Source organism: Schistocerca cancellata, chromosome 4, assembly GCF_023864275.1.
Source record: "Schistocerca cancellata isolate TAMUIC-IGC-003103 chromosome 4, iqSchCanc2.1, whole genome shotgun sequence".
Taxonomy (NCBI): Eukaryota; Metazoa; Arthropoda; class Insecta; order Orthoptera; family Acrididae; genus Schistocerca; species Schistocerca cancellata.
Genome location: NC_064629.1, coordinates 140,251,072 through 140,273,209, shown reverse-complemented (window position 1 = coordinate 140,273,209; position 22,138 = coordinate 140,251,072). Strand labels below are relative to the sequence as shown.

The 22,138-nt window shown below is 44.9% G+C and overlaps 1 protein-coding gene across 1 annotated transcript in view; it reads right to left on the bottom strand.

Moving 5' to 3' along the window:
• Positions 1-15,195, bottom strand: part of LOC126183929 (uncharacterized) — a 184,203-nt gene extending 169,008 nt beyond the window's left edge. The window contains exon 1 of the mRNA XM_049926277.1: positions 15,102-15,195. Within this exon, the coding sequence (XP_049782234.1) occupies positions 15,102-15,195 (94 nt within the window). The remainder of the gene's footprint in view (positions 1-15,101) is intronic.
• Between the last annotated feature and the right edge of the window lie 6,943 nt (positions 15,196-22,138).

Here is a 22,138-nt window from a genome sequence, read left to right as displayed (position 1 = left end):
CAGTCTAAGGACACATGGAAAGTGGTCACTCGAGTGTGTGTCATCAAGGGCGAACCATTCGAAGCGCGGAGCTAGCGGAACAGTACCGACCGCAAGGTCCAAAGGAGATAAATGTGTCGTGGAGGCAGACAAAAATGTATGGACCCCAGTGTTGAGGCAAACTAGATCCACTTGGTGGAAGACGTCTAGCAATAGTGAGCCACGTGGACAAGGATGTGGAGATCCCCAAAGCGGGTGGTGGGCATTGAAGTCCCCAACCAGCAAATAGGGGGTGGAAGCTGACCAAGAAGATGAAGGAGATCAGCTCGTGCCATAGGTGTGGACGATGGAATGTATACAGTACAAAGAGAGAACGTGTATCCAGAAAGGGAAAGCCAGACGGCGACAGCTTGGAAGGAAGTGTTTAAGTGAATTGGGTGATAATGGAGAGTATCATGGAGAAGAATCATGAGTCCTCCACGGGCTGGAGTGCCTTCAACAGAGGGGAGATCATATCGGACAGACTGAAAATGAGGGAGAACAAAGCGGTCATGGGGACGCAGCTTTGTTTCCTGAAGACAGAAGATGACCGGCGAGTAGCATCGTAAGAGGATCGACAATTCATCCCGATTGGCTCGAATGCCGCGGATACTCCAGTGGATAATGGACATAGGGTGAACAGAAAATGGAGGAATCTGACCAAGGTTGCTGTCAAGTCAACGACTGCTCAGAGCTTGCGACCGACAGCATGGAATGGCATTCAGCCGAAGGCAGAAGATCCTGATCCATAGGTTGTTCAGGAGCAGCTCCTGCCACCAGCGATCGGCCGGTTGATCGGCCAGTTGATCGGCCGCCAGCAGTGCGCCTCGGCGACACAGAAGACGGCCGAGGGCGATTTCCGCCAGGTGGTGCTGTAGAGGGGACATGCCTTGGCGGAGAAGGAGATGAACTGGGTTTCTTTGTAGTCTTATTGGAAATACGATGTTTAGATGAAGGAGGAATCGATGGTTGTGAAGTTGGGGTATCTAAAAAATCTTCACGAGTATGCTCTTTTTTCGAAGTCTTGGTGTCTGGCTTTTGGGCTCGAGATTTAGCAGAACCAGATGAAGGGTGAGCCATAGAGTGGGCAGGCGAAAGTGGTGAGGTTGAACGGGCTATCTTTGCGCTGGCCGATCTGACGACCGTGGCACTAAAGGTGAGGTCGCAAGTCTGCGTGGCCGCCTCCTTTGTTGGCCGAGGAGAAGCAAGGACAGTGCTGTATTTTCCTGTCTGAGGCACGGTGGGCTGTAGACTGGCGAATAATTTTCGAGCAGCAAATGTCGACACCTTTTCCTCCACTCTGATTTCCTGGATGAGCTTTTCGTCCTTAAAAACGGGACAATCTCGAGAGGAAGCAGCGTGGTCACCCATGCAGTTGATGCAGCGAGGGGATGGAGGTGGACAAGCACCCTCATGGGCATCCTTGCCACACGTAACACATTTGGCCGGATTGGAACAGGACTGGCTGGTGTGATTGAACCGCTGACACCGACAGCAACGCGTAGGGAGGAGGAGGACATTAGTGTTTAACGTCCCGTCGACAACGAGGTCATTAGGGACGGAGCGCAAGCTCGGGTGAGGAAAGGATGGGGAAGGAAATCGGCCGTGCCCTTTCAAAGGAACCATCCCGGCATTTGCCTGAAGCGATTTAGGGAAATCACGGAAAACCTAAATCAGGACGGCCGGAGACGGGATTGAACCGTCGTCCTCCCGAATGCGAGTCCAGTGTGCTAACCACTGCGCCACCTCGCTCGGTGCAACGCGTAGGGTTTGGGACGTAAGGGCGAACGGAAATTCTCATAGCCTGCTTTGATTTTCGATGGAAGTTGAACTTTGTCAAATGTCAAGAAGACAGTGCGGGTTGGAATGATGTTCGTGTCAACCCTTTTCATAACTCTATGAACAGCCGTTACGCCCTGGTCAGACAGGTAGTGCTGATTTCTTCGTCAGGCAATACATCGAGGGAGCGTGTATAAACGACTCCACGCGAGGAATTTAAAGTGCGGTGCGCTTCAACCCGGACAGGGAATGTGTGGAGCAGTGAAGTACGCAGCAATTTTTGTGCCTGGAGGTCACTGACTGTTTCTAACAACAAGGTGCCATTCCGTAATCTGGAACAAGACTTTACAGGACCTGCAATTGCGTCGACACCTTTCTGAATAATGAAAGGGTTGACCGTGGAGAAGTTGTGACCTTCGTCAGACCGAGAAACAACAAGGAACTGTGGCAACGATGGAAGAACCGTCTGTGGCTGAGACTCAGTGGACTTACGCTTGTGAGCAGACATAGTGGAAGGTGAGGAAACCATTGCGGAAGAATCCCCCATGATTAGCGGCGTCTCCGATGGCGCGCTCCTCCCTTGTGGGGGCCCTCTCTGAGGGCACTCCCGCCTTAGCTGACTGTTCACACCTCCCGACAAACGGACGGAGGGACCAATCGGCACTTTCGGAAGGTATCAGCTCGGGTAATCACCCCTCCCTGGCCCTGGCCGGTACCAGGGGTACGTACGTGTCCTACCTGTCTACCCGGGGCGGGGAATTACGCGTTACCCCGTCACCGGCTACGCACAAAAATGCGTGGGTCGGCCTTCAGACACGCACAGGGAGGAAGAAAGAGAAAGGGAAAAACAAAGAAAGGGAAAGGAAAGAGGAGAGGTCTCAAACGCCGCAGCGGAGAAAAGGGTAAAGAGAAGAGGTAAGGAAAAAGGAAGGACAAAGGAAGGATGAAGACATAAGAGCAGAGAAGGCGAGGAATGCGGTACATTTACGAGCGTCCGTCTCCAGACGTAGGCACAAACCATACTCCCAGAGGGGGAGAAAGGGAAGGAAAGAGCCAGAGGTGAGGAGAGGAGGGGCGAAGATGGGGGAGAGGGAAGGATGCAGAAAAAGAAGGTATACAGCCCGGAAAGGAAGGAGGGCCACATTAGCTCAGGGTCCCGTGCTCGCTACACATGTATCCACAAAAGAGATGTGGACCCCCTGGGGGGTTGGCCAACCTGTTGGCAAATTCGTTGCCTGGGATTCCGACATGACCTGGGGTCCAGACGAACTCCACTGAACGACTGGACCCTTACAGAGCATAGATAGACTCCTTGATAGTCACTACCAAAGATGACGGCGGTGCAGTGGTTGATAGCTTGTAGGCTGCTCAAGAGCATGAGATGTAGCCACCAGTTAGGCAGTGGAAACACAGTAGCCATCAGGCATGGAATGCTGTTCAGTATGTCCTCCATGAACATTGGCAAGGCCAACATGACCATCAGCCATTGGGCCATCAGTGTAAATCACTTCGTGGCCTCGGTACATGTGAAGAATCGAGAGCGAGTGGCAGCAGAGACCTGCGGGGTAAACTGAATCCTTTGGGCCATGTGACAGGTCCAGGCGAAGCCACGGCCTAGATGTACACCATGGAGGTGTATGTGAATGGACCTTAAGTATATGTGGTAAAGGCAAGGACTCCAGTAACAAGGGATCGGGCATGAACTGCGATTGGATGCCCTGACCTCGGCCGCCGATGCGGAAGATGAACCACCGTGGGTGGGAAAAGGAGACAGTGATTCGGATGTGCAGAACTACGAACGTGTGCAACGAAACTGGCGAACAGTTGTGCACACTTAACCTTCAATGGAGGGACTCCAGCCTCCGCTAGGCGAATGCCACAGTGGAGCACTGGGTCGAGTAAACGCAACGCTGAGGGAGCTGCCGAACTGTAAACCAGACTCCCATAGTCAAGGCGAGATTGAACAGGGGTTCTGTAGACCTGCAGCAGTGTAGAGTGATCAGCACTCCAGTTGGTGTTTCTCAGGCAGCAGAGGGCATTGAGGTGCTGCCAGCACTTCCGCTTAAGCTGACGGAGGTGAGGAAGCCAAGTCAATTGGGTGTCGAAAACCAGTCCTAAGAATCGATGTCTCCACTACGGTCAGTGGATCGTCATTAAGGTAAAGTGCCGGTTCTGGATGAATGATGCGACGCTGACAGAAATGCGTGACACACGACTTCAGGGCTGAAAACTGGAAGCCGTGGATGGCTCCCTATAGGCGCCACTCAGCAAAACCAGTACTGGAGCAGCAGTACGAAATGTAGAAGTCGTCTGCCTACAGAGGTGAGACCGATGGCCCTACAGCTGCTGCTAGACCATTAACAGCCATTAAAAATAGAGAGACACTCAATACGGAGCCCTGCGGAATGCCATTCTCCTGAATATGGGAGGCCATGCCTTGGACATGGAAAGTACGGAGCGACAGGAAAGTTTGGATAAAAATTGGGAGCGGGCTCAGTGACCCCACTCATATAATGTGGCAAGGATATGATGTCGCCAGGTCAAGTCATAACCTCTTCGTATATCAAAAAAGAAGGCAACAAGTTGTTGCCATCTGGAAAAGGCTGTTTGGATGGCAGACTCGAGTGACAAGATTATCAGTGGTAGAGCGACCCTGGCGGAAACCGCCCTAGCATGGAGCCAGTAGGCCACGTGACTCCAGGACCTAAACCAACTGCCGACACACCAAATGTTCTAGCAGCTTACAAAGAATGTTGGTGAGGCTAATGGGCCGATAGCTATCCACATCAAGTGGGTTTTTACCGGGTTTGAGCACTGGTATGATGGTGCTAACCCGCCATTGCGATGGAAAGATGCCATCACACCTGATCCAGTTGAAGATGACGAGGAGACGTCGCTTGGAGTCGGATGAGAGATGTTTAATCATACAACTGTGGATCCGATCCGGCCCAGGAGCTGTTTCAGGGCAATGTGCAAGGGCACTGAGGAGCTCCCACTCTGTAAATGAGGCATTATAGGGTTCACCGTTCAAAAATGGTTCAAATGGCTATGAGCACTATGGGACTGAACTGCTAAGGTCATCAGTCCCCGAGAACTTAGAACTACTTAAACTGACTAACCTAAGGACATCAAACACATCCATGCCTGAGGCAGGATTCGAACCTGCGACCGTAGCGGTCGCGCGGTTCCTGACTGTAGCGCCTAGAACCGCTCGGCCACACTGGCCGGCGGGTTCACCGTGGCGTGCAGTGAACAAGAGAACTTTCCTTTGCATCTGACGTTTGAGGGTGCAAAAGGCTGGCCGGTAGTTCTGCGACACAGAAGCCCGAGCATAGTGCAAACACCGATTTCTTTACACAGCTTGCCAAACAATCGACCACTGTAAGCGTCGACTTCTAATAAAATTTAAAGCCTGAATTGCTTCATTAAGAGCCTGAAGTAGGTCACCGGACATTCGCTTGGCTGCCAGTGCATGGTGATGTAAGGAACAGTGTATCAGTATCCATTTTGCATTTGGCATTATTTAACTAAACCGCTTTTCTGTCCAGTCAATGCCTGCGCTCCATCACTGAAATTGCAATAGATTTTGTACAATGTATCTCATGTTGGTTTGAAACGTCAAGAAACAAATTAAAAAAAACACGCCCCAGTTGTGCCATCTGACAATGGCTTACAGAACAAAACATCTTCCGCTATCGATCCATGTGATTCGAATCCGATGAAACCTAAAAACTGAACAGAATGTGGCATATGAATAGAATCCTCAAGCAGTATAGAAGTAAAGTCAATGCTTTTTATTTTTGCCTTACTTGTTCCTGACTTACGTGATTTCAGAAATACTCCTAGCTACTGTATCCTTAGACAAGGGGATTAATTTCAATTTTCCTGCAGCTTCGGCACTGATCTTAGTAGATACGATGCAAATCGCATTGGGTAGGATAAGCTCTTCAGCAGTAGCGTGAGCCTTACCTTTCTTAGCTAGTCATGAAGCAACTACATGTGATGCATATAAAGCCTTTTCACTTTAATTACTCATGTTTATAATGCACACTTGTTTATTCTGAAGTACAGAGTGTTCCCACTGGAAAAACTAAATAAGTTTATTTTTTGCAGTTGGATGTTTCATTTTCAAACGACGAATCGTCTTAGAAGGCTTCATATTTTCGGCAGATAATCGACAACACACAATACATTACAGCTGGTTTTCACATGCTAAAAATCCGAGCTTTAAATGGGAATCATATTTTTTATGGTTTTGTTTGCCTCTGTTCTACTTCTTGAAAGAGTATCCGCTGTCGCTGAACAGAATGAGCGCCAGTAGCCGTACCAATTGTCTGATACATGGTAATTTAGTTTAGTTTCTGTTTCTCACGTATTTCCGCGAGGTAGTGAACTGTACTTGAGTATTTTAGTGTGCAGATTAGTGTTTACTAACTTACTCTTTGGTTTTCTTGGGTAAATCTGTATATCAGTGTGAGGCGATCCGTATAAATCTGGTGTTAGTACACAGCGTATAGTTTAGAGCAGTGCTTTAGAGTTAGCGTATTTATTTCCTGCAGTAGCTTTAGTGGAAGTATAGTTTCTAGTAAAAGGTAGCAGCTGATACTCCTGTATTCAGTAGAGACATTTCTGTTTTAAGAGCTAACGGATCTTTCGATCGTAGGCTGTGGGAAGAACTCTGCACCGCAGACTTTATTTTTTGCTCATTCTCTCGTTTATATTTTGCCCACATTCCAATCTCAGTAGCGCCACAGTCGGGTAATTTTCTCTTTTGTGAGGATCTGTTTGTATTGCTTCTGTTAGTCCTCACTGCTTTGTTCGCATTTCTGAGATCCTAGTTTTTTTTACACTGTACTACATGGATGAGACTGCTTCTTGTGACTGGACACAAGGAGAATTGGCTGCTATGTAAACAGTTGGAGACTGCATTGGCCACAGCTGACAGACTTCTGGCTACTGCTCAAGCTAGCGGCGGCGTGAGGACACTGCTGACGAATAGTTCGACAACCTTGGTGTCGTTGAAATACCGTGGTGACCAGCTTTTGTTTCTGAGTCTTCCGACACACGACATCTGACAGTTTCGTCATCGGTCGAGAGTGAATGGTGAGCAGTGTTGGGTTCACATGTCACTGGGCGGAAGGCGAAAGAGGGAATGTGCCACACGGCTGGCTCCTTATACGTTAGCATCAGGTACGGGGTGCTACCCACTGCTGATAATACTTCTGTGTCAGCACAGGCTGCCTCTCCTATTGCCCAATCTGAACAAGTGGTGAGGGCAGGTTCGATAGTTATTGGGAGTTCCAACTTATTGTTTGTTGTTTTGTTTAGGGCGCAAAAACAACTACGGTCATACGCGCCCATGTCAGAACAGTATAATACCAAGACACGCAGAGAAGTTAAAAATGACTACACGTTAATCCCAATCGACGGTAGAGAAGACAGCTATAAACAGGGACGTGGAGAAAGGTCTATAAAATACGCCATAGAGAAACGGAGGCCTGAACTAAAGATTAACTGTCCACCATATTGCTACGACGAATAAAAAGTAAAACACGGAGGACAGACAGCGCTTCGTTCGCTGGAAAGGCCGATAACTCAGACGGAAAACACAAATGAGAACGTAAGTGATTGAAAAAAGAGCATTCCGTCAGGAAATGGCGGACCGTCAAAGATTGAGTGCAATGAGCACAAAGTGATGGGGGAGCACCACTTAAACGGCGATGGGTAAAAGAACAGCTCCAACGTCAGGCGGGAAATGGAGCCCCTCAGGGTGGGTAACAGCTTGCGGTATGTGGCATCCGTGTCGTGAAGGAGGCCCTACTGGCGGCCATGGAGCGCACTGGCTGCAAATAGTGGCACATATCGGCACGAACGACGGCTGCCACTTGGGTTCTGAGGCCATCTTCAGTTTCTTTCGGCGGATGGCTGACTTGGTGAAGACAACTAGCATTGCATGTGGGATGAAGCCCAAGAGTCTAGCATCGTACCCAAGATCGATAACGGTCCTCTGGTTTGGAGCAGAGTGGAAGGTTTAAATCAGAGGTTAACACGACTGTAACGGTATCAAATAAGAATTTATCGACCTCCTCTGTTAGCTACAGAATTTTAGGGTTCTCCTAATGTGTCAGGCGTGCCCTACCTGCAGGAAGTGGGCACTAGACTAGTGTAGTAAGTGTGGCGTGCACATGAGACTTTTTACATCAGATACCCTCCCACCTTGGGATCAGAGACGAATTGCCTGCCAAAATCGAAGTTCCACCAGCCACAATGTTCTCACAGAATGCTCATCCTTGTCGATTGGTTTTAGGAAAGGTTACTTTGATATTAGTAAACTGCAGGAACATCCAAGGAAAGTTGCCAGCATGTTTGTGGCTTATTGAATGTTACAATGGCCAGATTACGAACAGAAATTTGGTTGAAACTGGAAGTGGATAGCAACGAAATACTAAGTTCAGATTGGAACATCTATCTTAAGGGTAGGTTAGTATTAAATGATGGCAGCGTATTTACTACAATAAAGAATTCGATAATATATAGCGAGGTTATCACGGCTTCCGACTTTGAATTAATCTGCGTAAGTTAAACTTTCAAAGTGGGATCCAAAATGGCGGCCAGATGTTTTTACAGACCACCTGCGTCAGGAGCTGTTATAGTAGGGCGCTTTAGAGACAATTTTCTGAATATTATTAGTAATTTTCTTAATCTCACTGTCGTAATAGGGGGCGACTTCAACTTAGGAGGTATAGATTGGGAGAGACATGCTATCAAAACTGGTGCCAGGGACAGAGGTTCTTGTAACATTATTCCGAACGCGTTTTCCGAAAATTACGAAGAGAAAATAGAGAATTAACTAGTGATTTTAACGTCTTAGACCGCGTGGAATAAACAGACCTGAACTTACCGAGTCGGTTAACGTAGAGGAACGTATCGGTGAGCATAAGGCTGTGATAACTATGACTATGGGTTTTATAAGGAATGTTAAGACATGTAGGAGATTAGTTTTGCTTAGTTAGAGTGACAGGACACAAATTGCAGACTATCTGAGTAGTCAGCGAACAGTGATGAGGACGCAGATGTGGAGCACAAATGGAAAAAGTTCGAAAGCAGCGTTCAGTATTCCTTAGACAAGTATGTTTCTAGAAAGGTCTTAAGTGATGTGAAAGACCCACCATTGTTTAATAGCGGTGTTAGAAAAGTGCTACGTAAATAGAAAATCATCACAGGTATAGAGAAGTAAAAAGTAGCTGAGAAACGAAAGTCTAACGAAGAGAAAATGAGCAGTGAGAGAGGCATTCAATGAGTTTGAAAATAAAATTTTGTCAACCCGTTTGAGTAAAACCGTTTAAGATGTTTTAGTCCTACGTAAAATCAGTAAGCCGTTTGAAGTCCTCTATTCTTTCACTCAATGACCATATTGACACCGAAACGGAAGACAGCAGAGACGGATGAAATACTAAATTAGGTCTTCCAAATTCTTTCATCGTTGAAGATCTTAACATTGTCCCTCCTTTCAATCATCGTACGGAAATCGAGATGGGAGATACTGAGCTAACCGATCTCACAATAGAAAAGCAACTAAAACTGTTTAGCAGTGGAAGGGCATCAGAATCCGATGAGATCCTATAGGATGCTACAAAGATTATGCGAAACAACTTGCTCACCTAGCAGTAGTCAATCATAGATCGTTGAAGCAAACAAGAATACCTAGCGACTGGAAAGAATACACGTCATTCCTATTTTCCAGAAGGTTCGTGGGACAGATGCTCATAATTGTAAGCCTATATTGTTGACGTCAACCTGTTGTAGAAATATGGAACATGTTTCATGGCAAAGAATTATGTTTTTGGAGAACGAGAATCTACTCTATAAAAGTCAGCACAGCACAGCTCGCTGTGTTTCTCCATGAGACTCATAGCACCATAGACAACGGCGATCAGGTTGATGCCGTGTCCCTTGACTTCAGGAAGGCATTTCACACCATACCACACTATCTCTTAATGACAAAGGAAAAGCTTATGGAGTGTCGAACCATTTTTGCTACTGGATTCGTCTGTCTTGCGGACAGAGCTCAACACATCGATCTTAACGAAACAAAATCGACAAATGTAATTGACAGGAGAGCAAAGCCGAACCTGGCACATTTTGTTTGTACAGGTTGTATACATTTAGGGGCAATGCTATTATTCTGCTAAGTGGTTTATGACCCCCTGAGGATATAATCCATCCTCCTGACAAACCCCACATCCCTCACTATCCTACTCCTCCTCCCTCACCCCTCTAGATAATCCCCAACCCCCCATCCTCCTCGATGATCCAAGCACACTTTTACATCAAATTAATCGACTAATTATTTAAATTGATCAATTAATAAATCTCACCCCCTCTGGGAAATGCCCACCACTCCCCTCTCCTCCCCCATCTGGAAATTAGCGGGAAAAGACTGTCTGTGCTGGAGAGGAAGGATCCTGACACGTAATTCAGATGAATGACAATAATAATAATAATAATAATAATTTTTTGACGAGACATAACGTCTGAGAAAAGAAAGAAAGAAAGAAAAATAATAGGTATGTTCTGCCAGTCATAAAAGGAGACGAAAAGAACAAACCACTAATAGGGCTAACCCCTCCCCCCTTTTAGTGCGATTACTTGGTTCAGGACAGAACTAAAGAAGCCTCGGACAAGCGCCGTCATGGTCAGGGACGACGCTTGAACCCTATGCCCGCCCACAATGGTAACGACACTGCTAGACAACTGGAAAATGATTTAAATCCAAATAGAGGTGTTTTGCAGGATATGCTTCCTGCAACCACCCTAGAAGGAAAACAAAGAGGATGAGATGGTCGGATGAAGTTAATCGACACCTCATGTTCTGTTATTACCAAGCAACAAACCTAGGAACCAACACAACTGGATACAGATCACAAGTATACACAACATTTATTACCAGATACCCAGAATTAAAATTTTTAACAGAACAACGACTAGCTGATCAGATCCGTGTAATAATAAAAAATAACAGGATACCCCAGTCAGAATTAGAAAACATCAAACAACAAGTACAACAAATACTAGAACAAAATAATGTGCAATCGGAAGAAGAAGAAAATACAGTAATGGACTCAAACATCCCAGAGCAAACAAACAAAGAACAAAACGCGTCAATTAAACAATCAGAGGAAAACGACATCTTAAGACAGCCACCAGAACAAGCACAAATAGAACACAAAGTGACACACATGTTAGATATAGAAGAGAAATTTCAGCTGACATATATATAGAATACAAAGACACAAATACAGACATTAGACCATTCTTGCATAGACCACCAAATAACCCACAAGTCGAAACAACAATAAAAACTATCAACACAATCATACACAACAAAATAAATGAAAACACAACTATGGAAGAGTTACAACTACTAGTTTATGTAGGAGCACTCACTACACTAAATATACACACTAGGCAGAGATCAGAACCAACCAACACACAGAAGAAACCCACAAAACCAGCATGGCAACACAGGCTACAGATCAGAATAGAAAAACTGAGAAAAGACATTGGACAGCTAACACAATTTATAAGAAATGAAATATCAGACAAAAAACGAAAAGGGTTAGGTAAAATCTCACAACAAGAAGCAATAGGGCAATTAGATGAAAAGAAGCAGAAATTACAAGCATTGGCCAAACGACTTAGAACATACAAAAAAAGTGAAAATAGAAGGAAACAAAACCAAACATTCAACACAAACCAAAAGAGATTTTACCAAACAATAGATAACACACACATTAAAATAGACAATCGACCAAACATAACAGACATGGAACGCTTCTGGAGCAATATATGGTCAAACCTGGTACAACATAACAGGCATGCACGGTGGATACAAGCAGAAACAGACTCATACAAGATGATACCACAAATGCCTGAAGTGATAATTTTGCAACATGAAGTCACCCGAGCAATTAATTCTATGCACAATTGGAAAGCCCCTGGAAATGATAAAATAGCAACTTTCTGGCTAAAGAAGTTCACCTCAACACATTCACATCTAACTAAATTATTTAACAGTTACGTTGCAGACCCATACACATTCCCTGATACACTTACACATGGAATAACTTATCTGAAACCTGAAGATCAAGCAGACACAGCAAACCCAGCTAAATATCGCCCCATAACATGCCTACCAACAATCTACAAAATATTAACTTAAGTCATTACACAGAAATTAATGACACATACAACACAGAACAAAATTATAAGTGAAGAACAAAAAGGCTGTTGCAAAGGAGCATGAGGATGTAAAGAGCAACTGATAATAGATGCAGAGGTGACATATCAAGCTAAAACTAAACAAAGGTAACTACATTACGCATACATTGATTACCAAAAAGCTTTTGATAGTGTACCCCACTCATGGTTACTACAGATATTGGAAATATACAAAGTAGATTTTAAATTGATACAGTTCCTAAACATAGTAATGAAAAACTGGAAAACCACACTTAATATCCAAACAAATTCAGATAATATTACATCACAACCAATACAGATTAAGCATGGAATATACCAAGGAGACTCATTAAGTCATTTCTGGTTCTGCTTGCTCTGAACCCACTATCCAACATGCTAAATAATACAAATTACGGATATAATATTACTGGAACATACCCACACAAAATCACACATTTGCTATACATGGATGATCTAAAACTACTGGCAGCAACCAATCAACAACTCAACCAATTACTAAAGATAACAGAAGTATTCAGCAATGATATAAATATGGCTTTTGGAACAGACAAATGTAAGAAAAATAGCATAGTCAAGGGAAAACACACTAAACAAGAAGATTACATATTGAATAACCACAGTGACTCCATAGAAGCGGTGGAAAAAAACCGATGCCTATAAATATCTAGGATATAGACAAAAAATAGGAATAGATAATACACATATTAAAGAAGAACTAAAAGAAAAATATAGACAAAGACTAACAAAAATACTGAAAATAGAATTGACAGCAAGAAACAAGACAAAAGCTATAAATACTTATGCTATACCAATATTGAGCTACTCATTTGGAGTAGTGAAATGGAGTAACACAGACCTAGAAGCACTCAATACACTTACACGTTCACAATGCCACAGATATAGAATACATCACATACATTCAGCAACTGAAAGATTCACATTAAGCAGAAAGGAAGGAGGAAGGGGATTCATCGACATAAAAAACCTACATTATGGACAGGTAGACAATTTAAGAAAATTCTTTCCAGAACGAGCAGAAACTAGCAAAATACACAAAGCAATCACTCATAATAATACATCGGCTACACCATTGCAATTTCATAACCACTTCTACAAACCTTTAGATCACATAACATCAACAGATACGAAGAAAGTAAATTGGAAAAAGAAAACACTATATGGCAAGCACCTGTATCATCTAACACAGCCACACATCGATCAAGACGCATCCAACACATGGCTAAGAAAAGGCAATATATACAGTGAGACGGAAGGATTCATGATTGCAATACAGGATCACATCACAAGTGGATGTACAATACTAGCAAATACAGAATACCCCAGAAGACATGACAATGTAGCAAAAATAATACATCAACAGCTTGCCTTACAACATAAACTTATAAAACAACACGTTCCCACATACAAGTATGCACCACAAAATGTACTGGAGAATGATGAATACAAATTATACTGGAAGAGAACCATTATAACAGATAAAACACCACCACATAACAAACCTGATATCATACTCACCAATAAAAAGAAGAAATTAATACAACTAATCGAAATATCCATACCCAATACAACAAATATACAGAAAAAAACAGGAGAAAAAATTGAAAAATACATCCAACTGGCTGAGGAAGTCAAGGACATGTGGCATCAGGATAAAGTTGACATTATACCAATTATACTATCAACTACAGGAGTCATACCACACAATATCCACCAATACATCAATGCAATACAGCTACATCCAAACTTATATATACAATTACTGAAATCCGTAATTATTGATACATTTTCAATTACCCGGAAGTTCCTAAATGCAATATAACATATACCGTACAGTTTAAAGGAAGTGACGCTTGATCAAGGTCCGCGTCACTTTCCATTTTTAACCAGACTTAACGTCTGAGAAAGTAAAGAAATAATAATAATAATAATAATAATAATAATAATAATAATAATATACTGATGTATATCCTTTATTTAATCCGTTTGTGGAAAACAGGACTCTCCCATAGGGTAGAGGTCACTTCTGCCTGACTTCCCATGATGTAATAACTTTAAGCACTGAGGAATGGAATGAAGTGTGCTATATTAGCCACCATTTTTGGTTGCCCGCACTAATGTCTGTCATCTGGGCACCACCATGGAGGTCAGAAAACGCCTACAAATCACAATACTAAACACCACCAACTATGGACTGATTGCCAGCCTCCTTTGATATTATGGTCCCGAACAAAGCATCGTGGCGGCATACTGTTGATCGCGAAATTTTAGACTTGCATCCTGTCTCTCTCAATGGCTACTTTCTGTTTGTGTGTGAACCAATGTCTCTAAACACAGAGATGGAGGTTCTCACCCTCGTCAAAATCCTGTGTTCCTATTGGCTGATGCTGGGGATAAAATGAGAGCTGGCAGAATTGCGATATCAAAAATGGAGAAAAATAACCCAATTTCACTACCGTATCAAATTCATTGTTTAACAAATTACAGGAATCTAATAGATCACTTAGACACTCGCCATCACTTTATAATGATTCTTCTTAGTAAAATTCACTGTTTGAGATTCACACGCAGACATTCTGCAAATCAAGTAATTAAATTTCCGCCTCAAATAGATTGTAGCGCCAAACATATCTGAGGTCTTGTATGCACCGATGTTTGAGAACACAAGCACCCTCCGTATCTGCCGGAAAAAAACCTTCCGATCACATCTTCGCACCGCCTACAGGGCAGACTTGTTGGGAGCTGCAGCTACGCCAACTACCTCGCGAATTCCCAAGCGCAGGTTGGGAGAGAGGTCCGCACACAAACCAGAAGTCGCGCTGATCCCCAACAAAGCACTAGATTTCCACTGACACAAACATCAGATGTGATGTCCTGCTCTGATTACAGTGTCGTAGATTGGCGGTGGGAATAACATATGACAAAAAAATCGTAGGCAGTAAAGACCTAAGCATTCCACAAAGATTGCAAAAAAAAAACCGCCTAATCCATATACTGCAAATAGATCACTATAAACCACGCACCTGCTAAGAGCTCCGAGGAGATGCACATTGCTAGAGTAATAACTTCTTTGCTGTACTTCTCAGGGTCAGTCGTGACAACGCATCTACTTCCCATGGTGTCCAAAAGCCTTGTGTCCAGGCATGCAGACAACTAGCGAGCAGTCCCAGCACCCCAAGTGACATTAGTGAGAACTACTGACTGTTGATCACAGGCATATCCCACATGATAGGCGTATTTAGAGCCATTGGTGTAAAAAAAAATTGCATCCTGAAATTCCCATAAGAGCTGGTGGAACAAACAACAGAACACCATTGGAGCAATGGAGGCTTTTGGATCCTGGAAGAGATCCATCTGAACCGAGGCTGAGAAACTAATAAATTGGGGGTGGGGAGGGGTGATCAGGAGAGAATGTGGGGAAGAAGACAAGGAGGAGAGAGGGAAATCGTGGCAGAGACAAGTGGAGCAGAGTCCAACCAATAAACCCACCCAACAGCAGGCAGTGGGTGGGCATTGTTCTGAAGCTGCAAAAGAAAAGAATAAGATTGGTGTGCAGGGGAAGAGCGGATAGTGATGGCACAGGAAATCAGAAGCTGGGACTGCCAAACCAAAATTGGAGAGATTCCAATGTCAACCAGAAGACTATCCACAGGGCTAGCACGAAAGGCACTGGAGGTTACATGGATGCAATGATGAACTGGGTCCAAGAGAAGCAACATGGAAGGGCAGCTGATCTATAAACTTCATAGCCATAGTCCAGATGAGACAGAACTTATGCATGATAAAGGTGGAGAAGAGTCTAATGATCTGCACCCCATGAGGTGTGGGCAAAGAAGCGAAGGACATTGAGTTTAGAAAGACAGACAGCCTTCAGAAGGCATATATGAGGCAATCGAGTAAGCTTGTCAAAACAAATACTCAAAAATCGGAAACTGGGGGACCACAGTCATGTATTTGACGCCAAGGGAGAGCTCTGAATCAAGGTGGACCATAGTACGGCGACATAAATGCACTACCCCTTACTTAAGGGAAGAGAACTGTAAATGGTGAGAGTGTGTCCATGCAGAACCACGTCAGATGGCATCATGGAGCTGTCACTCCACAGTGGTCACTGATTGGGAGCTAGGCCCAATACAGAACTCATCCATATACAGAGCTAAGGTGACTGACAGTCCAGTGGAGACCCCAAGTTCATTAACACTGATGAGAAAAAGGGCACTTAATACAGAGCCCTGTGGAATGCTGTTCTCCTGTGTGTGTGTGTGTGTGTGTGTGTGTGTGTGTGTGTGTGTGTGTGTGTGTGTGAAGAACTGAGAATGGCACCAATGCAAACTCTGAACAACCAGTGGGACAGGAATGGGCGAATAAAAATCTGGGGGGAGTCGCAAAGAACACTTTCATGGAGTGTAAGTAGGCTTTGTTGGTACTATGCTATGTTGTAGGCCTTACAAAGATTGAATAAAACTGTGACAAGAAGGCGGCGCTGAGGAAAAGCCTGCTGGCTGTGGATTCCAATGGAAGCAGATGATCAATCAGAGACCATCCCTCCTGGAAGCTGCACTGGTAGGGAGATAAAAGGTCCCGAAATTCCAGCACCCAACTAAGTTGATGAGCTGTCATCTGTTTAAGTAACTTGCATGAGACATTGGTCAGACTGACTGGTCGGTAACTACTGAGGTATGACTGATCGTTGCCGGGATTAAGGACAGGAACCAAAATACTGTCTCATTTGACAAAGGAAAATGCCTTTGAGCCAAATACACGTAAAAACCTGGAATGGAGATTGTCGTCGTAGAGGGCTGAAGTGTTGAAACAGTTGGTTATGGATGGAATCAGAGCCAGGGGCTGAATCGTGGGAAGAAGAGAATCTGGTCATCAGGAGGTGGGAAGGGAACAAAAGAATCAATGGGAAGCAATCACTATCACAGAGGTCACTGTATGGTGACTGGTGTAAGGAAGGAAGAGGGGGAGGGGAGGGGAAGTGAGCGGAAGATCAGTGGCAAGGGAAGTGCCATAGGTGGTACCAGAACAAGTAGGGGACCCATCATTAAGAAGGCACGGGTTTTGATCCATATCAATGATGAGCCTCCAATTAAACTGCCCCAAGAAGTGTGGTAGGAATTAAAATCTCCAAGGAAGAGGAAGGGAGGGGGGAGTTTCTGAAGGGGGGCAATTAGGGCAACAGGTGTAGGTGGCCTGTCAGAAAGGAGATAGAGATAGCAAACTGTGACTGCAGTGTGCGAATGGACTCAAAAGGCAACTGCTTCCAATGTGGTATGAAGTAGGATTCATGTACTAATGTCCATGTGGACCAACATACAAACACCACCAGAAGCCCTCAAGGGGCAGACTCACTTCCGACAGTAAGCATAGAACCAATGATGGGTCAGTGATTGAGCATCAGTAAATTGAGATTCCTGGAAAGTGACAAGCTGCTGAGTAAAAGGGAATAGGGGATTGCAACTCTGAGAAGTGATGGTAGCATCCATTACAGTTCCATCACATAAGCATTGGAACATGGATCCAAGTGGGAGATGAGTAGGGCTGGAGCTAATCACGCCGCAAAGTCACCATCTGTTACCAATGGGGGCAGAGGGGAGGGAGGTGTCAGCCATGAATGAGATGTCGGACTCAGATTGTGAAGGAGATTTCTCCTGCTCCTCCTCAGGTCGACGAAGGCAGAGAACCAAGAGCGCAAACTTCTGGCAAGATCTGGAATGGACAATGCAAGAGACCTTTGTGCACATCGACTGTGGGTCCCACAGCCAAGTTGTGGCAGCAGGTCTCTGACCTGAGATACACCAAGGGGTGGGGGCGGGGGGGGGGGAGTCCCTTGACAGATCCCCATCACAAGTGGGCACTGAAGGGAGGAGGACAAGCACTGAGAGGAGAGGGCCTGAGAATTCCTGGGGATGGAGAGGGGCGGAGGGAGGAATTCAGGATTGGGGTGAAGAATTTAACAGAGACAAATTTAGATGTCATTGACACAGGGTGATGACTGTCAGACTTCTGATGAGCCACAGTGTAGGGTACTCAACCAAGGGACTTATACTCCTCTATCTTTTCTTTCCCATGAGTATGGAGAGTGAAGGCTATGACATGAGTCACAGAACAGAGAGGCTCCCCTCACGAAGTGGGTGCCCACATGTAAAGCATAGTGTCTCCTCTGTACAGCAGGAAGACATGCCCGAAATGTAGAAACGCCTCATGGGTAGCAGGATGTATAGCTTCACATCACACTGATAAACCATGACCTTTACCTTCTCCAGCGGGGGATCTGCCTCAAACCGCAATATAAAGGCGCCAGTGTCGATGCAATTGTCCTTACAAACTTTCTGAACACACCAAACAATATGAATGCCCTGACATTCCAGTCTGGTCTGGAGTTCATCAGTTTGAAGGATGAGGTCCCTATGAAGTATGACTCCCTGACCCATACTCTAAGAATGGTGAGGAATAATGGACACCGTGATGTCGCCAAGATAGTCACAAGCACGAAGGGCTGTAACATGTGTGGCAGACGTTTTGATCAGCAGTGAACCCAGTTACATCTTACTGAGAGACTCCACTTCGCCAAACTTGTCGTCTTTATTTTCCACAAGAAAATGTGCCTGTCATTCCTAGTGCAGACCTAGGGCACTTCTGGGATTAGGCCTCACAGTTTACAAATTTCAAAACCCACGTGACAATGGTGTCTGCATCTGCGATGATGGTGAATAACTCTGCAGCCAAACCAAGGGCTGTGCTGATGTCAATATATAAAACAAACGTTGCCAAAATACACTGAACTGGAAGTGAAACACCACGAACTTCAGTGATGGAACCTCTTACCAGAGGACACAGTATGTTAAAGGGCTACATCTCATGTGCAGTCTGGTTAGCAGCACGTTCTTTCATCAGTGGGGCTGGCGTGAAGTCCGCCATGCCTGTGGTCGATTTGAGTGAGCGCAGTTTGCTGTGTGCCATGTCCAACCAGTCTCCCACTGATGTGATTCTTTTGCCACATAATGAGACGACAAACAACATGACATGCTTCTTTGGCTGCTTTGTTGGCTATGTCATTTCCTTGTATCTCATTATGTCGAAGTACCAAACAAAATACCACCTCTCCACCTCAGCGTAAGAGCTGCGGTAATGTTTCATGGATGACCTGAATCAACTGGTCAACTTGGTACATATTTTGATGGACCGATTGTAGCATATTGAGCGATTCAGAACAGACAACAAACCTTGTATGATGATGATGCCTTTGAACCTGCTCCAGGGCTGTCATAGGGACATATCACTTTGCATCATAATTTGTAATGTGTTCCAGATGGTGCACTTGGGAAACGCTACACGGAAGGAGCTGAAGAACCAAACCAATTGCATTCCCTTCTTGAGACCACCGGTATAACCAACGATAAAACCGTTGTTCATACTTTAAATTTAAAGGCAACAGAGTTGCAAAAACATAACCTGGCGTAAAAGTTTTCTTGTACTTCATCAGGCCTAAAAATCACTTTGGGCCTCTGAAGACGCCAAGGTGGCAATTTATTGAATCCCTGGCTTTGTATTCAGAGGTATGCCATATCCAGATCGCTGGGGCAATCGTTAGCCCTTATCTCAAATGACGTGGTTGCAGGGGGCGATTCCTGAACAGCCACTCAAAGTTTGGACCCAAAAAGCGCACATTATCCTTAAAATTAAACAGTGTTCCCCATAATGAGCTCCCGTGGATGAAAACTGCGACGAGCACTGTTGAAATTGACGAGTAGTCTTCTTAAGTGAGAAGCTAAAAATAGTTTTATTGCCCAAAGTTTCCAGTCTCCTTAGAGTCAACTGAAGTTGCCTCGTCGTCGTTGGAAGATCGTGAAGTCATCCACAAACAAAGTCTTCTGACTGCAGAGGAGATGACAGCAACTGAGAACTGTATGAAACTGAGTACACCGACTTTGGCGTCACCACTCTCCTGAAGAAGATTGTCAAAAAACTTACCAACGCGGTAGCGAAAGCGCCCACCCTTGAGGGAATATCACATGAGAAGCAGCATATGTCCACCAAGTCCCTATTCATTTAGTTGGGGAATTATGGTGTGTCTCCAAGCAGCATTGCACGCTGTTTCAAGATTTAGAAAACACACTGACTAAACTGTTGCGGAATAAGACTCCTGTATCGCCGTCTCCAGTAGATTTATGTTGTCAAGTGCAGAACAGTAGCGTCTGGAACCGAATTGGGAGCGACACAGGTGACCTCTAGATTCGAGAAGGCAGACGAGGTGACAGTTGAGCATGTGCTAGAGAGAGACTTACTCATAACTGGTTAGGGCTACACTCTTACAGTTGGTAGGATGCTTGCCTGGTTTCCGTAAGGGAGTTAATACTACTTTCTTCCAAGCGACAGGGTACTTCCATCAAAGCAGATCTGGCAAACAAGATTGGAGCTTGTCTTTGTCTCCAGGCCACAGACGACGTAGTATGGGATCAAGAATCCGATCCAGTTCTGGAGAATTGTCTTGGGCTGCAGACATAGTTGATTCCACTTGGAGAAAGGAAGGCTGTAGACATTCAATGACAAGAAACGGAGCCTACAGAACATCTGAAACACTGGATGTTTGTCGTGATGATGCAGTGATGGCAAAAAAGTTCAGCTAAAACCTGAGCCATGTATTTAGATGCGACGACCCAGACATTTCTCAACAAGGACGTAATAGGAGGTGTAATGTCCTTGCTTGAAATCCACTGTACTGAGTCCCAAGCTCTAGCAGTGGAAGTGGATTAATCAATGGAGTTCACGAATTCCTTTCAGGAGTTCCTCTTCCACTCATATGACTCACCTCGCTTGTATTCTCACAGACCTGAAGGCACGAGGGTTTCCTGTAGTTGGATGGTATTTGAAATGGTGCAAGGCTGCGGACTGGCTCTGATTACTGAGCAACATTCTTCATTCCACCAAGGGACAAGTCATCACTGGAGGTGGTGGTTAGACTGGGGAATGGAATCGCCAACAGCTCTTTGTATCAAACAGGTGACATGGTCCAGCATGTCCTGGGCACATTCCTGATGGTCAATAACTGCTTATTGACTGTACGCAGGCAATTTTCCCTTTAAATATCCATCTTTGCTGTCTCCTGTTGACCCTGGTTCGAGTTAGCAAGTGCAAATCTGTGGCGACTTTCCACTGAACTGAGTCTACAATAGCTGGGGAGAAAAAACAAACGTCAGTGGCTGGCGATGACGCTGCAGCTGTTGAAAAGTGTGTCCTTTGAGCAGAATTCAGAAGCCAGGTACACACTAAATGGATGAGGTGCTCGATAATTTGACCGCTGGAAAAAGTGGTAGATGAGCTCCACAGCACATTGCGTGTATTGACGTCACGCGTGAGCAGCAATGGGAGAGAGAGTGCCTGGAAAAGCTCTGTCAGTAAATCTGCATTCAACGGATTGTGAGGTGGAAGATATAAAGAACACACTGTTATCGTAACAGGTGTGAGGACTTCGACTTTAACAGCGTTTATGGCTGTGGTAAGAGAGGCAATGAGGAGTGTCATCTGTCAGCAGCGCTTAGAACAGCCACCGCACTCCTAGACCTGTCTCCAGTAATATCGTCCTTCCTGTCGGAATGGTAACCCTTTAACTCAGGTATGTCGCTGACTTTAATACGAGTTTCTCTTACGCTGAAGCAGAATCGTCTCTCCTGGGCCAGCTGCAGTAATTATTTCAACTGTGATCGGTATCCATTTAAGATCCACTTAATTACAGAATTCCTTGTTGGAGAAATGCTAATGATGGCAGTACTTGCCTTTCTCCCTCAGCAGTGGCGATTTACCCAAGAGTTCAGGAGGAACATGAGATGGTGCCCAACTCTCCGATTCCTTCATCTGGATATCAGTGTCCTCAGTCATAGAATCGCCATCGGAAAGGGAGAGTGTTCGTCGATCCAATGGTTTCACTACCACTTTCTTCGACTTAGAACGACGTTTTGTGTGTCGTTTTCCATGACTTACAGGAGGACGTGGTTGCATGGGTAGAGGAGACAGATTTAGAGGATCGCTGATGGTGTGCAGTGGTATGTGGCTGAGG